The sequence below is a fragment of the Xiphias gladius genome, chromosome 7 (genome assembly GCF_016859285.1).
Source record: "Xiphias gladius isolate SHS-SW01 ecotype Sanya breed wild chromosome 7, ASM1685928v1, whole genome shotgun sequence".
Lineage (NCBI taxonomy): Eukaryota > Metazoa > Chordata > Actinopteri > Istiophoriformes > Xiphiidae > Xiphias > Xiphias gladius.
In genome coordinates, this window is record NC_053406.1 from 4846233 (window position 1) to 4867060 (window position 20828).

The 20828-nt window shown below is 39.1% G+C and overlaps 1 protein-coding gene across 1 annotated transcript in view; it reads left to right on the forward strand.

Moving 5' to 3' along the window:
- Positions 1-20828, forward strand: part of clcn2c (chloride channel 2c) — a 168355-nt gene that overhangs the window by 113362 nt on the left and 34165 nt on the right. Inside the window, exons 13-15 of the mRNA XM_040131541.1 lie at positions 10796-10865; positions 11581-11691; positions 18562-18775. Of these exons, the coding sequence (XP_039987475.1) occupies positions 10796-10865; positions 11581-11691; positions 18562-18775 (395 nt within the window). The remainder of the gene's footprint in view (positions 1-10795; positions 10866-11580; positions 11692-18561; positions 18776-20828) is intronic.

Genomic DNA, 20828 nt, shown 5'->3' on the forward strand with positions numbered 1-20828 from the left:
ATCCGTTCTGTCATTCCTTTAGGTGTGTGCGCGTGTGTGCGTGCGTGCGTGCGTGCGTGTGTGCGTGCGTGCACACACGTGTGTGTATGCGTCCCAGTGTCTTCCCTCTGTCCTTCAGCAAAATGATCTGATGGCTTTCAGTGTCATTCCACTCAGTGTGAAGTCCAGCACAGAGGGTGTGTGTGTGCATGTGCTTGCATTTATGCATGTGTAGGGTTACAAAAGACAGATACAGTATTTCCTATATGTGACATATAGGTGGGACACATTCAGTACAAACAGACAAACACACATATATACACACTTTTCTAACTTTAATCACACCCACCTGCACAAATTTCATAGAGCTGCTCTCAACATCTATAAGAATGCACTGACTCGCATCCCCTCTCTCTCTCTCACTTACACACACATACACACACACCAAAATCTCATATGACACACACACAGCAGACAAAGTCGGGCTGTAATGCTTCTGTCTAATTACAGCCTTTAGTTTTCCTGGATTCAGCCCGGTGATTTTCGAAGGGGCGATTTCTCTCTCCCATGCCTTCTTGGTAATGAATGGTTCTTTTATTTAACATGGCAGCCATCTTGTCTTGTTGCTCCTTTTCATGCCAAAACTTGACGAAGGCTCTCATCCTAGCTGCTAAACTTTTGAAAGTAAAGGTGTTTGGAATGCAAAGTTCTTGTCAGCAGTTCAGCAAACGAAGCTGCTATAAATATTTTGATTACATGTGTTTCTGAACAGCAAAGAACAAGACTCAAAAAAATGTGTCCTAAGTGAAAAGGCTCAAATGTCCCACTTTAAGTTCACTGCCCCTGTGCTGAGAAAGTTATTGTGTATTTGTAGCTTTTTAGCACACTTGAAATCATACACACAAATTAACTTGGCATGCTTTGTATTTTAATGCTATCTTTAGTGATGTGCAATTACGCACATCAACAGCTCTTAGTGAGGAATGTATTAATACAAGTGTGTTTTTGTGTGTGTATGTGTGTGTCCTCCAGCCTGAGTGAGTCGTCTGTGTGTGTGTGTGTGTGTGTGTGTGTGTGTGTGTGTGTGTGTGTGTGTGTGTGTGTGTGTGTGTGTGTGTGTGTGTGTGTGTGTGTGTGTGTGTGTGTGTGCGTGTGTGCGTGCATGCGTGTGTGTGTTTGAGAGACAGAGAGCTTGCGGGACTCTAATTGGGGCGGGAATAGAAGAACGGCCCCTGAGGGTCTCTCGATGCCCCCAGGCGATAGACTGTCCTCTGCTTGTGACACACACACACAAGCACAGAGGGCTCCCAGATGACTGACAAATTAAATAGACTATAAATGTTCGGCATACTGCGTCATAACTGATACCCTTGACCTGAGTATCCTTCACTTCTCCCTTCTACCTCACTTATGTTCTAGTGTTTTTTGTTGTTTTTTCTCTTTAGTTTCTCTCTTTCTTTTTCTACAACAGTCATTGGAATCTTTAGCGAATTTCTAAAACTGATATGTTAAAATTTGACAAATAAAAATAAATCAAGATGAATCGTAATCAGCATTAAGCTGTGCTGCACAGGCTATGACCTATGAGTTTCAGAAGTCCAGCGCTCATATAGGCTAGTTGTATGGAAGTCTATGGAAGACCAATTGACCATTCACTAAACCCATGGGACATGGGGCTGTATTAAGAGAAATATAACCAAAAACACCAGAGCAAAAGTATAAGGAATGGATTAAAACATGTGTTTATCTGCGTTAATATAAGCTGCAAATATTAGCATGTCCAGCTAACTAGCTTACTACCATTAGAAGTAACCTAAGCATTAATTTCAAGGCCAAGGAACATTTTTATACATTTTGGTGTTACAGGTTACATAAAAAAGAGGCTCTGTTCACAAAAGCACATCCACCATGTACGAGGCTACTCTTCGACTGTGTTGAAGCCAGTCCTGGATGCTACTATGTCAGGGAGTAGGCTAACATTTGCGGCTCTGGTCTAGTTTACACTTGAGCCACCCCAGCCAAACGCATCATGCGAGATAGGGTTACATTTGCCAAACACATTGATTAGATCAAAGTTTTCCAAACATAAACCATCCTTTTTAATTTTTGAGAACGAAATCAAAAAACACATTACATCTATCTTATACTGTAAAAACAGGAAAGTTATTAAAGCCTCGAATTAATGTACCCTGTATACCATTGATGTGAGCTGATTTATGATTTCTGTCAGTGTTCTGATCCCCTGGCATTATCTGTTTACATAATTTCTGTATGTTTACCATGCTGTTTATTGATTTAAAAAAAAAAAAACCCCACCAGAATCACTCCTCATGCTGAAAGCCCTCTCTTGTAACGTTAAAAGTGAAATATACTCTTTGAAAATATGACCAGTTAAGCATCTAACATCTATGAAATTCCCCCTCTGTCTTGCTTGTCCAAGTATGTAGGCTAAACAGCTAAATAGGATTATGTTAGAATGGAATAACAGACCAATCTTATTTGTATGATGAGGAAAAATTTAATACAAGAACAATGTTGTTTCATTATTTCCATGTCTTCTACATGGATCATCAACTGTTGACAATATTGACTTTTTCCCTGGAGCATGTAGCTTCAGTCTTTTAGCATGATAATATGTACATAGCCATCAAGTGCATATTTAAGACCTCTGTTACAGGGCTCTCGTTTTTAAAGCAGTCAGCTAGAAACATCAAAAAGCCTGTCAGAAACAGCAACACTTGGAACTAACATTAGCTTAATTAGCTAGCAGATAAAACCTGCTCGCAACATGCGTCATTTCAGTCGGCATCACTGTCGGAAAATGAGAAACCTGCTCTTGTCCACCACTCTCTGAAGGATTCACCATTTCAAGAATTAGGAATTTTGAGTGGTAAGTCTGCCACTGTTAGTCGCAACGGTAACTTAGCTTGGCTTAGCAAACGGTCAGAAAAATAAATTCCAAAATAAATATGTTTTTGTGTAATTCAAAATTTCATTCTTCATTTCAAAGCCTCTGGTAAAGCATTCATTCACATAAATTTTAAATTAAATAGATGATAAAACATGTTTTTGCATCCTTCAGTAAAGTCTGATAGAATTCAATTCAGGTTAAGGATTCCCGACAGGTTGGCCTTATCATTGTAGCATTGATCAAGTATATAATAAAAATACGGTTAATATGAAGTTAATCTAACTGCACCATATCTATTGGTTTTAGGCCAATATTTACCTGAACTTAACCTACAGCTCTAGGTCTGCTTCTGTGTTTCTTGTTTAGTGTTACAGCAGGAGCAGGTGCTGTACTTAAGCAGTACAGCGGCTCATGTCTTTAAACATTAAAATTATAACCTCCAGTGCACAGCTCAGCAGCAATTACATTGACAGATACATTTATTCAGCTGAACAAATTATATTGAAATATCATACAGCCAAGGTCATGATACTAGTATTTTCTGATTTGTCACATCTATGGTTAAGGTCTGTTCAAATGTAGGAATATTTATCTACTTCATTAAGTTTTGGTGAGGGTTATGGTCATGGCTAATTGGGAATAATTGCCTTCATTGTTAAAGGAAAACCAACTTTCAGGTAGGAGACAGGACATGAACCATGTTTTGTATGCCCAGTCACCCAGTCAGTCACTTCCTAAGACCTTTTGTTAATACTGCGAGAGCACAATAATTATTTTCATGACCTAAAATACTGCTTCTCAGAAAATAATAAGCCATTTTAAGTGTTGGAATAAACTGAGGTGAGGACAGTTTCATACCGTAAGCTAAAGACAAACGGCCTGATTGAAAAGTCTATAGAAGATGAACTGAGGTATAGGAATGGGCTCACACTCTACCTAAGCATCTACACAATACAGTCTTAGACTCTTATGAAACAACCAATCAAAGATGAAGATGCAGCTTCAGAGTTGATCGCCAGCAGCAGGAGAAAATCAAGACTTGTAAAGACTTGAGTCATAATGTAAAATGGGTTTCGTAATTACAAGGGTCCTGACTTGATTATAAGGAAAGAAATTAACAGTCTGTAACTCTCATACTTTACACAATCATTTCTGCTCATTTGTCCATTGCAATCACCCGAACCACCCTCACTTAAATTCCATCTTGAAATTCAGTCATAGTGGTTTGTTTTTGCTGTGACCAACAGATCCTCCACAACAGAATCTGGCTTTTTCCACCAGCTTTTAAATGGATTTATAGTTGATGTAAGGGATTAAGTTATTGGAGTTACATCCAGAGATCTCTTGTTTTACCCTGTCTCGTGTATGTGAAATTACTCCCATGCAATTAATCTATCCACATTTTTTCATTCACTGTGATAGAGAGCAATGATCGCAGTGAGCAGAGGGTTTAAAGTGGAGATGGCTTTGCTAGATGTGTGTTACTGTAAAAGCGCAGATTACTTAACCCTTTCTTAAACGACTTTAATGTCGTCTTCACTATCGACAATTTCCACTGTTATCAGAAACTTTTAAGAGAAAACCAATCAAACACTACCACAGAACACCATCCCTATAGGCACCGTTTCCCGGACATGCGGTTACATTTTTGAGGAGGGGCAAGTCAGCTACAGCATAGTAAAGCAGCTACAAGCATTCATTTATCATTCTGACAGCCAGTATTAACTGCAGTAAGGCTGGTGGAGCCAGCAGTTTCTTAAGTGTGTACCATGGAAGCAATATTTTTTTTGTAGCAAAATAGTTGGGGGAGGCACTAAATATAATAAAGATGGAGGCAGCATTATTAATAAAATGAAGTCTTTCCTCAAGTCAATTTCAAGTGAGCTTCATATCTGTCATCACATATTTGATATAGGCAAAGATGGCAAAGCCAAAAGCATCCACCAAAAAGACAAGTTATTTACTTGTGTAATGTATATGGGTAGATAATCTCTGTGCAAGTATGTGAGGTCCTGATCTCCATATTACACCAAGCACTGATTTTAAATGTGTTCATAATTCCACATAAATTAATTTACAGCCACATTTCAATCATAAAAGCATAATATCAATGCTGTTTAGTCAGACTATCGTGAACCACATGTAACTTTTAATACTTGCTGGGTGTCAGAAAAAAATCCACGGGTCAGTTTTGACCTAGACAGAACTGAAGTCGTGCTTAAATCCAACTTGAATTAAAAAAGGCAGCTGTTATTATATTTGCTCACCAAATGCATGTCTAATCTTGCCTACTGATGAAATCGTAGTCACATATATTGACTGAATTTAATTATTTTTTCTTCTAAAATAGTTTAGCCCTTAAGCAGCTCTATAACTTATACTGTAAGTCTCATTAAAGCTACAGTCAAAATTCATGTGGGTCATTAAGTAATTTTTATTGGATTTTAATGCAGTAGGTTTTCATGTAAGAGGTTCTCTTGTGCACTTCTTCCATTTGTGTTTTTTTAAGCATGTGTTGGGTTCGAAACCAGCAACCCGATCAGGGCTTGGATTGCTTTTCTTACCTCAAATCTTCTGCTTCCTCTGAGGGTTTATCGAAGACCCCCTTTGGTTGGAGGTTACAGATCCTCATAAGTTTTGATGGTCGTGCACTACCTCAATGAGATGTACATTTAGTAGATTACATTAGATTAGGTTAGATGAAAAATTAATGATTCTTCCATGGGAAAGTGAGTCATTGCTGCTGAAAAGAATTGGATATAGCAATAGCTAGGAGGATATAAATAGTAACAGAGCAAATAAAGGGCATAGAAATATGTTCGGAAATGCTAATGTGTCTCGGCAAAAACGATCAGCTCTCTCAATTACACTGTCTATGTCATTTTGAAAAGTGCTTAAGGAATCAGACTTGAAAACTATCCACCTGTTTTTTTCCCCTTCATAGTAAATGTGCTGTAGGCTCTAAGGAGGACCAGTTTATAACCGTGTAAAATCACACACCTATTAAGTTAAACATCAGATCATGCTGATGCTGTTAGGTAAGAAGGTTTAGATGAAGTGAGATTGATGCAATGTATTTCAGTTATGTTATAGACAAATGGTCAAGCTGTTGAGTTTTCTCTCTGGGTCAAGTCTTGCACATGAAGACATAGTTGGTATAATATATACTGCTGTTTTATATAAAACCATGTATTATCCGGATGCTGAAGGGAGCAAGATGAAAGGTTACAATGAGTCACTTTCCGTCCAGATTTTTATCAAAACTAAAGTATAATAAAAGTACATAAAATTGCACATACGCTTACATCACGGTCACGTGCGGCAGAAAGGGTTTTTTTTGTGGCGATAAAGGGGGCATTATAAATATATATGGAGGCACATTGTGCAATAGTATGAAGTCAATGTGACTTCATCACAAAGGCCACCATGAAGAGTTTACAAGGCAGAAGCAGTGCATCAGCATTCACTCCACAGAAATGTCACGTACCGGATGTTGTTTCTTCCATGTAAATGATGCTCAGCATGGTTGTACAGTATATACAGTATGTCAGCATGATGAAAACTCAATTATTTCCCGTATAGCCAACACAAACTAACAAACACAAGAGAACATTTATACAAAGGCACTTTATACAAAAGAATAACTATCACTTTTATCACTTTATCGAATATTATACATTGTTATGGATTAGACTACATAGCAGTATATAAAGCAGTTGAAGTACATTCCACCTTGAGCAGCTACAACATATAAATGCTGCTTGCATGTAAATGTATAGATCATAATAATCAGGTATCTTAATATACTATAATAGCTACAGCATATACTGTAATAAGGCAATGTCCTGAAAGAGGCCATTCCCCATAATGAGCACTTTTACTTTTGACATTTTAAGTGTATTTTGCAGATAATACCTCTGCACTTTGTCTTTTATGTAGAATTTTCAAAGCTGGTCTTTTACGTGAAATTAAGTATTTCTATAGTGTGTTATTACTACTGAGAACACCGAGCACATTGCAAGACTTGAAGCAGCATATTAACATGTGGACCTAAATTTCCAGCCAGAGGGGATTGGATCTTTATGGCTATAAGTCCATCTCCTTGGCAACCTTGAGCCATCTGAAGGGAGACCCATGGGCCACTGTAACTTTTGCAGACAGTGATCAAATCTGTGTGGTTGCCAGGTCAAGGCTTCTTGTCTGCAGCCAGCGTCCTGTCACAGTCACCTGTGTTCAAGTGGGTTTGAGTGAGACTGTGTTATTATGGGTAAACAAGCAGCTGGTTCAGATTCCCCTGTCCCCTGCATACAGTAGAGCTGCACATGACAGCCAATATGTGGTATGAGTTTCAGTCAGCTGGTTAAGCCTCTGTTCTCTATCCTCCTGCTCTTTGTGATCACTTATACCATGTTTTAATTCAGCCAAATTCACAATTTATTTATATTCACATATTTTTTGGTTTCTGTTTTGAGACAACAGAGTGAGCATAAAGTAGTGTTGATTGCTGCCTATAGATGCTTCGTCTTAGCCATGACACAGTACCTCCTGTGCTGCTGCAATGAGACATTTAATAAAAATAAATGTAAATATACGTTAAAGACAAGACCTTATAGCCGATCACACTTTGTGACATTTAAAATGAGCAATGACCGAGGGATTTGGAGTCAACAGAACCTGCTCCTCAGTCAGAGTTTTCCAAAAGTTCTGTTTTTATCCTGTAGTGTTTGCACAACTGTTTGAAAAAAAGCAAAAAACAAAAAAACACTATAAATATGTTTTGTTTTCATGAACTGTCCATTTAAAAACAAAACAAATTCAAATACCTCCAAGTTTCTTCAAATTTATATTTATCTATATTTGCTATATTTTGTATTTGATTCATTTTTCTGCTTCAGCTGATACAGTAGTAACTGAATTAATAACGAAAAAAACAGAAGACAATACTTTTTTCCTCGTAAAGGGATGCATTACTAATCATTTCTAAGCAGATGTAACTTTTTAGAATACATCTCCCCTTATGATGTTATGGCAGTAAATCTGAAAACTATTATGTTGACAGTATTTTGTTATAGCCTACATTAGGAACCCATCTGAAAAAGTTTACTATCATTTTATCATTTATCGTTTCCTTAACCAGAAAGAGAAAAAGTAATGTTTTTTGTACACATTTTCATGACTTCAGGCTTCAGTCAACAACTGTTTCCAGTTACTGTAGAATATATGGGGTAACTGTAACTTTACAAATGGATTAGATTGCATTGTTCTCCACTCAGTGTGGTTTTTGACACATACACCCTCTCCTCATAGTTCATAGCCCCTGTAACGAGTTTGCAGATCCTTTAAACCTTTAAAGCGCATATTAACGTTCTGCCGGCTTGGAGAAAAACAAGGAGTAAGACAGGAAGGGAAAGACAATTCAAGAGAAGTCTAAGGAATTATTCCTATGACTTTCTCATTTTCCCACGAGGCTTATTTTGTATATTCAACTGCTTGGGTGTCTGTTACTTCATGGGACCCGACTGCGTTCAGCTCTGATTCTCGTCACTGAGTCTGCGTCATGGTGTGTGTGAACACCTACGCACATAGGTGAGTGTGTGTGCACAGTGCGGGGTGTGAAAACGGCGGCAGTGTAATGTTACAGAAGGAGATCCATTACTTCACCATGGCAGCCGGGCTTAATTACAGCTAACTATAGACAGAGCAGAGAGAGCGGAAGGAGAAGGAGAGAATGGGAGGCGCGGAGGGCTGGAGAGAGACGAAGCAATGAGTGTAATTAAAAAGTCTATTTGAAACCATGAAATTATTACATCGATGAGGTTTGTGTAGTGGCTTGTACAACACTCTAATTCATACTTGTAATTTTATGCATGCAAACACTGAATGACACCAAGTCTCAACTTTTTGTCCATCTGCGGAATAAATAGCGTGCTCCATGTGCAAGTGTATGCGTGGCCTAAATAATTTTGAGGGAAAAGAAAAAAGGAAAAAAAAATCCGGTGAAAATCACCAAAAATTGTCTCCGCATTATTGATCCGAGAAAAAACTCAGGAGAATGTATGGGTATGTGTGTATGCATGTGACTGTTTCAGGTTGCTGTGTGGTACATACATACATATCTCTGAATGTGTTAATGTGTGTTCAGACTGAACGTGAAGCCAATTTTTTGCCTTGTTATTCCCACAAATTATGTGTTTATTTGCCCCAAACAACTGACTCCACATCTCTAGAGTCAGTACTGTGTCTAGCCTGATGATCCGGCTAAACCGCCATTCACTTCATTCCTTCAGCTTGACACTGTCTCCATGATGTTTTTGCTCAGGCCAGTCGGTAGTGATGTATCCATCCTGCATTATTTACAGTCAAAACAGAATCTGCCAGGAGCAGTTAACCTAACATTTTTCACAGTGATCTAATTGGTATGCCAGTAAGTTGTAGTGTGTGTAAACTGACTCACAACAAGCTGCATCCATCTCATCCATGCCCTTCACCGTTTCTGTCTTTTTTTTTCATTGATGTAGCTTGGTAGCTGGCTACAGTACTAAGATCTGGTTGGTCAGTTGTTATGGAGTCCTAAACCTTTGCGTTAAGTGCAGATTTTGAAACATTTTTTAACTTACATGGATATGTCTTCCCTTTATCACCTTACATGCAGCTGCACGGCTGCTAAATTTCACTTCAAGTTAATTTTGAACACAATTTGAGAATGTGTTCACACCTGTTTGATTTGGCTCAAACAAACTTTGGTGCAGTTTCTGTTTAGTTCAGTTGTCCCTCCCAACTCTGCAGACAGTGATCATATCTGTGTGATCACTCAAAACAACCAGATATCCTGACAAAGAGCGTCTCAGTCTGCTTCCAGGTTAACTATAGTGTGGTTTGATTGTGGTCTAAAAGCAAAAAAAGACCAACCACAGTATTTTGTAATGGCAGATTTGGGATTTTATCCTTAATTTGAAAGTTTTGAAAGCTGTGAACAGCTAAGGAAACAATCTTACATAGAGTCTGTATAAGAAATGTATACACAGTATTTATGCAGGATCATTTGGTAACATGTATGCGCATCACTACAAGAGTGCTGGGATTTCCCCGGATCAGAAAGTGAAAAGGAATTCTCTGTATATTTTAGGAGATCCCAAATAAAGTGAGTGAAATGTAGAAACCATAGTTAATATCCTCCAGTAATATTATGGTACAAAACACCTCTTTTTTGTCCTGTTTCCACCTGTTTGTCACTATTTATGAAATACAAGGACCAGTTGCAGTCTAGACTAATAATGCTCTTAATCAGTTATTTGTTCATGAGCAATTTGTGACACCAGAGAAAATAAATAAACACATTACACCAGAATTTGATTTCCCCGCGTAGCACCAAGGATCTAATCTACCATCTGATGAGTCTAGACAAGTATGCATGGATAATGTTTTTGCTCATTGTCATTTTAATACTGTGTAAGTATCAACGCAGCTTTTCCTTTCCAAACATGAGCATGCCAACCTTGTATCATACCTGTTGAACTCTCTGCTTAACCATAAGTATACACACACAAACACACACACACCTGACAATAATGCTCACGCATTGTGAGCAGTGACATTTCCCTTTTTGTTTGTCTTTCCTAATTAGCAGTCTCTTCCGCTCGCCTGGCACGGTGTCGGCCAATCGGCAGAGCTCGCTCATTAGCTAAGGTTCATTTCAGGGTCTTTGTCAAATGAAGAGTGAAAGTGACAGCTCAATCTAACCTCAGCAATGAGCCTCGCATGGCTGCCTCCGAACTGCTGGTAGAGGATTCAACTTGGCTATCATCTAGGGCCACACAGGATGGTACTTTGAAGCTTATTGAAATGCCACCCTGTTCTTTCTTGTTATGTCCTCTATTTCTTTATCTTCCTCTTTTTCTTTCTTAGTTCTGGATGTCTGCCCTAGCCACCACCATCCCAGTGCCCTGCGGAGCCTTCATGCCAGTATTTGTCATTGGTAAGATGTGTGTGTGTGTGTTAAACCAGTTAGAGTAGATGTGTCTGTGAGAAAGAAGTTAGGTAGAAATGTGATATTTAGAAACATGTGGGGAAAGTTCTCTTTAAAATTCAACAGTGTTTCTTTTAACGCTCCCCATCTAAATATGAAAGGAATAGTTTGACATTTTGAAATACATGTGTTTGCTTTCTTGGTAAGCTAATAAAAAACACCTCTAAAGCTCACTAATTTCATCCTGTTTGTTTAGTCCATGAAAAAAAGCTGTGTGTAGAAATGACTGCTTCTTTGTTACTTTTGCACAGAGCTAGGCTAGCTGTTTCCTTATTAGCTAAGCTAACTGGGTGCCGGCTAGTTAGCGAAACCACGTGGGAGTGGTATCAATCTTTTCATGTATCTCTAGGCAAAAAAGTGTGTTTCCCAAAACATTGAACCAAGTATGCCAAAAAACTTTATCACATTACTGCTCCATATTGTTTTCCCCTCACTAATGGTAATTAGTGAGGGGAATATGGTGAGTATATGTACAGCTCAGAAAAGTAATGCTAAAGCACTGGACAAATGGCTTCTGTGAGAAGTAAGGACGGAACTGTGTTTGTGTTTATGTGTGTGTGTGTGTGTGTGTGTGTGTGTGTGTGTGTGTGTGTGTGTGTGTGTGTGTTTGTGTGTGTTTGCGTTTGTGTGTGTGTGTGTTTGTGTGTGTATGTATGTATTTCAGGGGCAGCATTTGGTCGTCTGGTTGGAGAAAGCATGGCAGCCTGGTTCCCAGATGGCATTCACACAGATGGCACCATCTACCCCATAGTGCCAGGAGGGTATGCTGTTGTGGGTAAGTTAAAGTCTTGCTGTCATGATTCCTCACCTATCAGATTCTGTGCTCTAATACTTACCTATTTTTCCAATTTTTCTTCTACCTATTTCATGAAAGTCATTTTTAGTAATTGCTCTCAATTATACTAATATTTTGTCAGATTCAGATCATAAAAATTTTGTGTTTTGGCACTTGCCACTTTTGTGGCACCTGGACCAAAAAAAAAAATTCTCCTACAGAATGTTCATGAAGGAAACTGTACCCATCTTTTTACTTCTCATTAGGTTTCCTAGAGGAATCAGCGCTTCCACATAAGCAAAATATTTAACCTTTCTTTCCACCACTCAGAGAAAATGAATCGTAATGAATATTTCCTACAGCCCAGTACCTCAATTTACAGCTCAAAGTTAAGACTCTAAATTAAACCAGATTAAAGGAGACACAGAATATGATCAGACTAAAACACTCAACAGAATCAAATTACATTTACAAGATCACCAGATTAGACTTAACAAAACAATTCCCCTGCAGAACAGCTCAGACACCAGCTGACAAACAACAGACTTTCACAGGTAGTAGTGCTGCTGTACAGAAGCCAACTAGAATTTTTGGAAGACGAAAACGCAAATTACTGTCTAAACCAAAACATCTGTTAAGAAGTACAAATTGTGCCAAAGTAGTTGTTTTGGCTGTTGCTACATGGAGTAAAAGTGGCACAGAGCTATTCCTTTTTTTGTAATGAGACTGATGGAGACTCAAAAGATACACTTAAATAAACAAAAGAATGAGTTGAATAATTCAAACAGATATTATATATGTACACTGGAAACCTCTTAAAGTAATCACGTCTCCCCGGGTTTAATTGATCACTATAAGCGGATGATTGTACCGATTTTTTTTTTTTTTTTTTTTTTTTCAATTTCTCATGCAGATTACCATCTAATTGACAGCTGTATATTTATTACATGAGTATAAAATAATGAAACAGACAGCTTCGCTATTTACTGATTTAAAGATAAAATGACATAAACTGCACCCTGGTCTTCTCTTGCTCTAAGACCAGTCTGAATGGTCAGGGTGAAAGCATTACACTCCGCTCACGTAATGTACCTCCTGCTCTAAGAATGGGGAGGATAATTACGCAAGGTAAAAGTCCCAGAACGTGAGCAGAGCAGGAACGGAAGGGAAAAATAACTCTCTGACCTATGGTGGTGTGATATCACATTGCGTTGCAAGCACGCACAGAAAGCAGGCGTACACACACACACACACACACTGAACTTATGCTGGCAGAGCAGGCAGGGACGGACGTTACTGTGGCTTCCAAAAACCTCGTACAAATAAGTTAGAAGAGAGTCTGAGCATATGACAGCTTGCAGTAGTAGGCTACAACAGTTTTAAATTCTTTTTCCATGTGTTGTCATGTGTGAAAAGACCCAAAACTAATGAATATAAGCGGACTACTTGATTACTATAAGAAAATTATTTAAACATTTATTCAAGCATTTGTATGTGAATTATTCTTTTCCAAGCTTTTTGATCTATATAAGCAATCACTGTAACTGTGATCCATATATGTGGTTTCCACTGTGTATGAGCACTTTTTTAGGAACACCATATTAATACTGGCTAGGACCTCCCTTTGATCTCTAAATGGTAAATGGAGTGCACTTATACAGTGCTTTTCTAGTGTTATTGACCACTCAAAGCACTTTACACTACAGCCACCATCCACACACACATTCATACGGCATTTTTCTATACAAAGAGCGCTTTCTACACACACACACACACACACACACACACGATACATCAGAGGTTTGGGGTTCAGTATCTTGCCCAAGGACATGTGGACTGGAGGAGCTGGGGATCGAACCACCGACCTTCCAGTTAGTGGACGACCGGCTCTACTTCCTGAGCCAGAGTCCCCAATCTCTAAAAAGCCTCAGTCCTTCGTGATGCATATTCATGCTGGCAATCTCCTGCTTTACCACATCCCAAAGGGGTTCTATGGGATCCAGATCTGACTGGGAAGGCAACTGAAGTTCACTGAGCTCATTTTCATGTTCATGAAATCAGTTTGAGAAGACTTTTGCTTTCTGACATGATGCATTATCATGCCGGTAGTAGCCATTAGAAGATGATAAATTGTGACCATAAAGGGAAGCACATGGTTAGCGACAATACTCAGATAGGCTGTGGCATTTAACTGATGAGTGATTGGTATTAATGGGCCCAAAGTGAGCCAAGAAAACATTCCCCACACCATTACACCACCACCACCAGCTTGGACTGTTGACACAAGGCAGGATGGGTTCATGAATTCATTCTGTTAACGCTAAATTCTGACCCTACCATCGGCGTGAGTGAGCAGAAATCCAGATTCATCAGACCAGGCTACGTTTTTCCAGTCCTCAGCTGTCCAGTGTTGATGAGCTTGTGCCCACTGCAGCCTCAGATTTCTGTTCTTGGCTGACAGGAGTGGAACACGACATGGTCTTCTGCTGTTGTAGCCCATCCGCCTCAATGTTTGACATGTTGTGCATTCTGAGGTTTCTTCTCTGTTCACCACAGTTGTAAAGAGGGGTTATCTGAGTTAGCGTAGTCTTTCTGTCAGCTCCAACCAGTCTGGCCATTCCTCTGACCTCTCTCATCCACAAGGTGTTTCTGTCCGCAGAACTTCTGCTCACATCATTTTTTTTTTTTAATTATTATCATTATTTTTTTTTTTTTGGCACCATTCTGAGTAAAAACTCTACAGACTGCTAAGTGTGGACATCCCAGGAGATCAGCAGTGTCAGAAATAAAACCAGCCCATCTGGCACCAACAATCATGCCACGGTCAAAGTCACTGAGATCACATTTTTTCCCCATTCTGATGTCTGATGTGAACATTAGCTGAAGGTCCTGAACTTTATCTGCAGGATTTTATGCAGCGCACTGCTGCCACACGATTGACTGATTGGATAAGCACACAAAGAAGCAGGATTACAGGTGTTCCTAATAAAGTGCTTTTTTTTTAAAACACCTTTTACATTACTTAACGTCCCTCTTTTATTTACTCAGTAGTTCAATCGTTAATGTATTTCCATTTTCTCCATACAACATTTAATTTCCTTTTGTGTAATACAATTATGAGAAGGGCCCATTTTTTGTTCCTGTTCTTACCTAAAAATCTGTAAATCTCATTAAAGACAGATATTATAACCAAACAGCCCTTGGTAGCTAAGCTTTGCAGCTAAGTTAGCGCTTCGCAGTAGCTGCTTCTCAGTAAAATGATAATAATAATAATCATAATAATAATAATATATTTATTTATACAGCACTCTTAAAGGCACTCAGAGATGCTTTACAGAGATAAACGATGAGCAAAAAGAATTTACACACAAAAAACAGAGCAGTAGGAAAAAGAACCGTATTAAAAGTCGGTCGGCGTACAGCTACAGTAAAAGCGAAAAAGATGAGACAAACTCTCATATTCAAGTATCAGTGACAGAGCTGAGCTTTAGCTAAAAGCAACTTTAAAAAGGTGAGTTTTGAGTGCCTTTATAAAGCTGGGGAGCCCGGTAGAGTGTTTATCGTCCATGGGAAGAGAGGTTGGCTCTGTCACCCCAGGTTCGTTGTTTGGTCCTCTGGGGGATGGAAGGGAGGTTTGAATCAGCTGAGCAGAGGTTTCATGCTGGGGTGTGATGGAGGTGGAGATCAGAGAGGTAGGAGGGGGCATGTTGTGGAGTGTTTTGCAGGTGATGAGGAGGATCTTGAATTGGATGCAGTGGGGGTATTAAAGCCACCCAGTGGCATCTCCTTGCATCATGACTTTAGTCAGAGTCCAGGCCAAGTTTCAGCCCTGTTTGATTTTTGTTTGAAATTTGAATGCAACACTAACTTTTAAGTCCTGCATTTTGTGGGAGCTTAAAGTAGTATTGTCGACCAGGTATTGTAGATACGCCGTTCACGTTATCATATTGGAGACAAGGAAATTGGGAAGTTTTGCATAAACAAAACAGAAAATATAGCATGGAATAATGGGCAAACATAGAAGGGACAGATAAAAAGGTAACTAGATATTTAATTATACTTAATGTTCATCAGATCCTATGAAATTAAATCTGTCATTTCTGTGAGTTCTTACATTTTAGGGCAAAAAAAAGGAGAGTCAGCATACATGGGTGCAACATTGTGCTGGAACACAGGGCATGAGCTGAAATTTTAGATTTATAATGTCAGAAGGTTATAGCCGGACTGATACTGGATTTTTAAGGCAGATACCAGTATCAGTGGATAGTAATTTGTTTCGTTTTTGTTTTTTTAAATTTTTTTAACATAAGCCCATAACCAAAACAATTTTTTGACAAGGATAGAAGATACAGTTGAAAAATAAACTTCCCAGTTGCATAAACTACGTCATGGAGACACTGTGATTGTGACTGAGACACTTAAGCCCCATTCATGGTTTCCGGGTCCCCATGTATTAAAGGACTCCATGTGAGTCCACATGACGTAAATTTCATCATCTGCCCAAGTCCACAAGTCTCTCTGCGGGCCCTGTGCAGATGTCGACGTGCTGCCCAAAATTGCATACAGTCCGCACCGCAGGCTTACAGACTGTGGATGCTCGGGACAAGGAAACTGGACGCTTCTTTCGTGCACCGTATGCATGTAATTTTTATTTCCCGTCCTTGGTCCTATTCTTGTTAAATGACTTTTTTTTTTTTTTTACTTTTTCATGTTGTTTATCAAAATTCAACAAACAAAGGAGCACTTATTTTTTCTGTTAGGTGGTAGTGCACATGTGGAACGTGTTCACTTACGCATACCCCCAATGGTGAATAGAAGTGTGTCCACATCTGTTGCATGCAGCTGGGCTTCTTCACATAAATATTCACATATACAATTTATTTTGAAAATTTACCATCAAAGCAGATCAGATAAAGTTATGGTTTTATCTAACACAGTTAAACAGTAAGTGGCTACTGTTATTGTTGTTCTTCTTCATGAATATGACATAGTAAAGACTTCATAGCATTATGTTCTCAGCCTAAAACAGAAAAATCCTAATTTATTCCATGTATGGCGAACAACAGCTGTCCCTTCATAACCACATAATTTCCATCTTTCCCGAGGTTGCGTGTCTAATGAGATGCAGTGTTGTGATTCCCTCCGCTGTGCTACTTGTTGACAGCCAAGCTGATTATACCGCTGTCGCGAGTTGGCGGCGGCTGTTTTTCTGGGCTGCTGATGCTGTTGTTATGTGGTGTACTATAGCTGATGACTCAGTCCTTTACAGGCCTGACACTTGAATGAGCCTCTTTCAACTCGCAGCGGAGCTCGCTTGAAGGACTAAATGTTACGATGGGCAGAGGGAGCAGCAGCATTTATCTGAGGCGGATAGGCAGACATACACAGGCTTAATTAAGTTATGAGAAAGAACAGTGAAGCCTCCCTTTGTAGACTCTTTCACCCACAATCTGTTTCTCTCTGCTCTTCTCTCTCTTTTCACTTTGTTTTAATGCTTTCATTCTTCACTATTTTTTTCCAATGTTCATCTCATTATTTGGATTGGACTCATCCATTTTCTCTGTTGAGCAGTGAAGGCTCACTTTGCCCGATGCTGCTCTGTCTGCTTTGATGAAGCTTTTATATTGCTCTTTTCACAACACTTTATTGGGAAAAAACGATTTGGAAATATTGAGGTTCCCTTTTGTATTGAATTAGCTGAATAAGTCTATTTTTTGCCATACGAGTATATGAGAGAAGTTTGTGTGGAGAAGACTGTGACTTTGGTTTGTTGGGCTGGGAGTATACGGTATAAAGGAGAGAGCGCTTTGTCAGGTCAAGGAAACTGATAACAGGATGACAACTTAGAATCTTTGAGTAAATTAATTTTTAAAGTTGAAGTGAGGTTTTGTGTATTGGATCAATAATGCTGAATGTACATTATATTGTGTTTATGATCTGAACCCCAAATGTTCCAGTATTGAACAGATTATTACAAATATTATTTCCACATGCAAAGTTATACTGTTGGTAGCAGTATAACTGTGCATGTTGAAATAATAATGATGAAAGTGCAAACCATGATTAGGATAGTCCTTTTTATGTTTCTGTACATTTCTGGTCCAGTAAAAGTGCATAAAATTATGTATGACATGTATTAGCCCATCAGTAACCATTCCAGTGTCTGTGGTACGTCTTACAACAGCCTCTGAGAAAAAAGTCAGACAGTCACATATCCACCACAGTAAGGAATATGCTATTATCACGCTATTATTACTGTTCAATTTACTGATTTTAATTTTGTATGAAGTGGAGGTGGAGCTAGTCTTAACTACTTCAGACTGTTGGAAAGTTTAATCTATAACATTGCATTGTATTTTAAACTCACCATAGGTTTACTGTGTAAATATTTATCTTAAGGTAACCACTAACAATTTTCAAATAAATGTAGTGGAGGAAAAAGTACAATGCCTCTCCCTGAAATGTATACGTAGAAATACTCGTGTAAAGTAGAAGTAACTCAAGATTGGACCTTATTACAGGACTTAAGTAAATCTAGTTATTTACTTTCTGTGTTTTCAGAAACAAACAGGTCTGGTGAAGTGAGTTTTGAAAGTGAGAAACCAGTCAAGATGTTGGGATGTTTTTATTGATCAACAGTCCTCTCTATTATGTGCTATGTTGTAGTAAAAATATTATTTATTGCACTCGAAATCTTGTTAATATTGAACTGTCTCGCATTTCAATGGATGATGCCCTTGAAACCCCCTCAAGGACACCTATAGATAGCCCCAGACTCCACCTTGAAACACCACTGATCTGAACAATTGCTTTTCTGCAGTCCTTCTCCGTTCTTTCACTCACATCACTGTCCTCTCCCTCCACCCAAAGGTGCGGCAGCCTTGTCAGGAGCGGTCACCCACACGGTTTCCACCGCGGTCATCGTTTTCGAGCTGACTGGTCAGATCTCCCACATCCTGCCGGTGATGATAGCAGTGATCCTGGCCAACGCCGTGGCCCAGTCCCTGCAGCCCTCCCTCTATGACTCCATCATCAGGATCAAGAAGCTGCCCTACCTTCCAGAGCTTGGCTGGGGACACCACGAGTACGTACTGTAGATTAGAAAAGGTTACTGAAGCCATCTTACAAGTAACCAATTCTAGCACGAAAGCCTCCTGATTGGCACATTGGATGGGAATTCAGCTATTACTTTTAGTGGTATGATGAACTAATGTGCAGGGAACACAAATTTTGACCTGTTGTTGGCGTTATTCATCCTCTGGCAGCCACGTCATCTCATTACAGTTGTTGAGATATTTTACTCTGGACCAAGTGTTGAGCAGACTGAGGAACCAACATTACCATCCATAGAGATTAGTTTACATTAGCTTAGCTTTGTGTGGCTAAAATATATGAAATGTATGCAAATGGCATGAATGAATATTCAGTTTACCAATCCATATAGCATATGTATTACAAGTCCATGTTGCAGCACAATTGGTTTTGTTTGACTGATATTGAAAGTCTTTATTTGCTCTGCAGGGGTTTATTTCTTCTGCTGTGGAAGTTTAATCATCATGGCTTAGAAAGGTGTATGTGTTTCCAGTTTTAATCTAATGTTTTAATAGTGCACAGGAAGTCTTAATTGTTTTAAATATTGCTTTTAATTTAGTTGCTTGAACTCTAAATAGCACACACTCTTACCCTCAGGGTGCACGTGGAGAGTGGGATTTGTTTTACAAAAAGACAAAGATGGGTGAAAGTGCCTGGCTCAGTGGTTCAGCGTTACATGGATTTTAAATGCCGTCACTCATTAATAATTTATACCAGTCATGAAATTGTGAATGGGGTAACCAGCTGCTTGGTGTCCTCCGTGCTCTCTGAAACCACACAGAAGCACTTTTCATGTAATTGTTTGGAAGCGATTATTGTTATAGACTTTGGCAAATCATTAGGTGGAGATAATAGTTTGGATGCATCATTCACAAATTGGGAGTAATGAGGAAAAATTTTATTTCATCCTCCATCTGTTCATCATTATCTGTGGCTGTCCCCTGAAGAGTTCCGTCTCTGTCTACTACTTGCGTCCTTCACTTTCTACATCGGCACCTCAGTTGACCCAGTCTACCCACCTCTCCATTATCTATTCCTCTTTCACTCTATCTCTGTAGTTCTCTTCTCTTCTGTTTCTCCTTATTATCTGCTGCGACCTCATAGCCTCTCCATCACATGCTTTCTCTCTTGTCCTGTGCGTGGGCGTGTGTGTATGTGTGTGTGTGTGGGAGAGAAAGAAAGAAAGAAGCTGTGTGTAATGTGAGCAGTGTTTTCAATGAACTGTTGCATATTTTCTCTTTGCCGATTATATAATGTGGCAAAATACTTAACGCACTGTAGACACATGCACAGGAGTGCAAACAAGCTCTCAGGCCTTACAGAATCATCTATTATGATATAAGTGAGCTCATGTACTTGATGTAAAGGATAGTTCCGTATTTATTACAACTTGGATTTGATTTTCATAGATTAAGCAATCAGTGATTGGTTGTGACAAAATAATAATCACTATGTTAATTGGTGACATAGCTGACCATACAGGTTTTAAACAATCAAGCGGTCTTAATTAACACCTAGAACCCCCTGAAAACATCAGAATCATATTTTTGTGGGTCTCAAAACATCATATTATTATATATTTAACAATGTTTATCCACGTTGTCAAGTCTTTTTGTTTGTTTAAATGATAAAATGTTAAATAACACTGCCATGTCCTAATGTTTGAATAGTTAATGGCAATACCTGAAGACACAATTTTATAAAGTTTGCGCCTCTGCCAACAAGTTGGTCTGAGCAGGTTAACAGGAGTGAACAGAGCATGCTGAAACACATGCCTTTCCTCAGCAGTCTTCACATATCTTTGTGTTTGTATTTATTTTTATCATTCCTTTAATTCCTCTGGTCTTCGTCTGTCCCAACAGTTGCTTGGCACCGTAAGATGTCGCCTACACTGCCCAGTGGCCTACTCTCAGACCTGGAATTGATTTAGAGATCATTTTGTTAACATACTCCCTCAAACACTGAGCTGTGCGGGTGCAAGGCAGGTACAGGTAGGCAAGGTGGACCCGTGCAAGACTCTCTTTGTGGATCCAGAGAGCTGCACA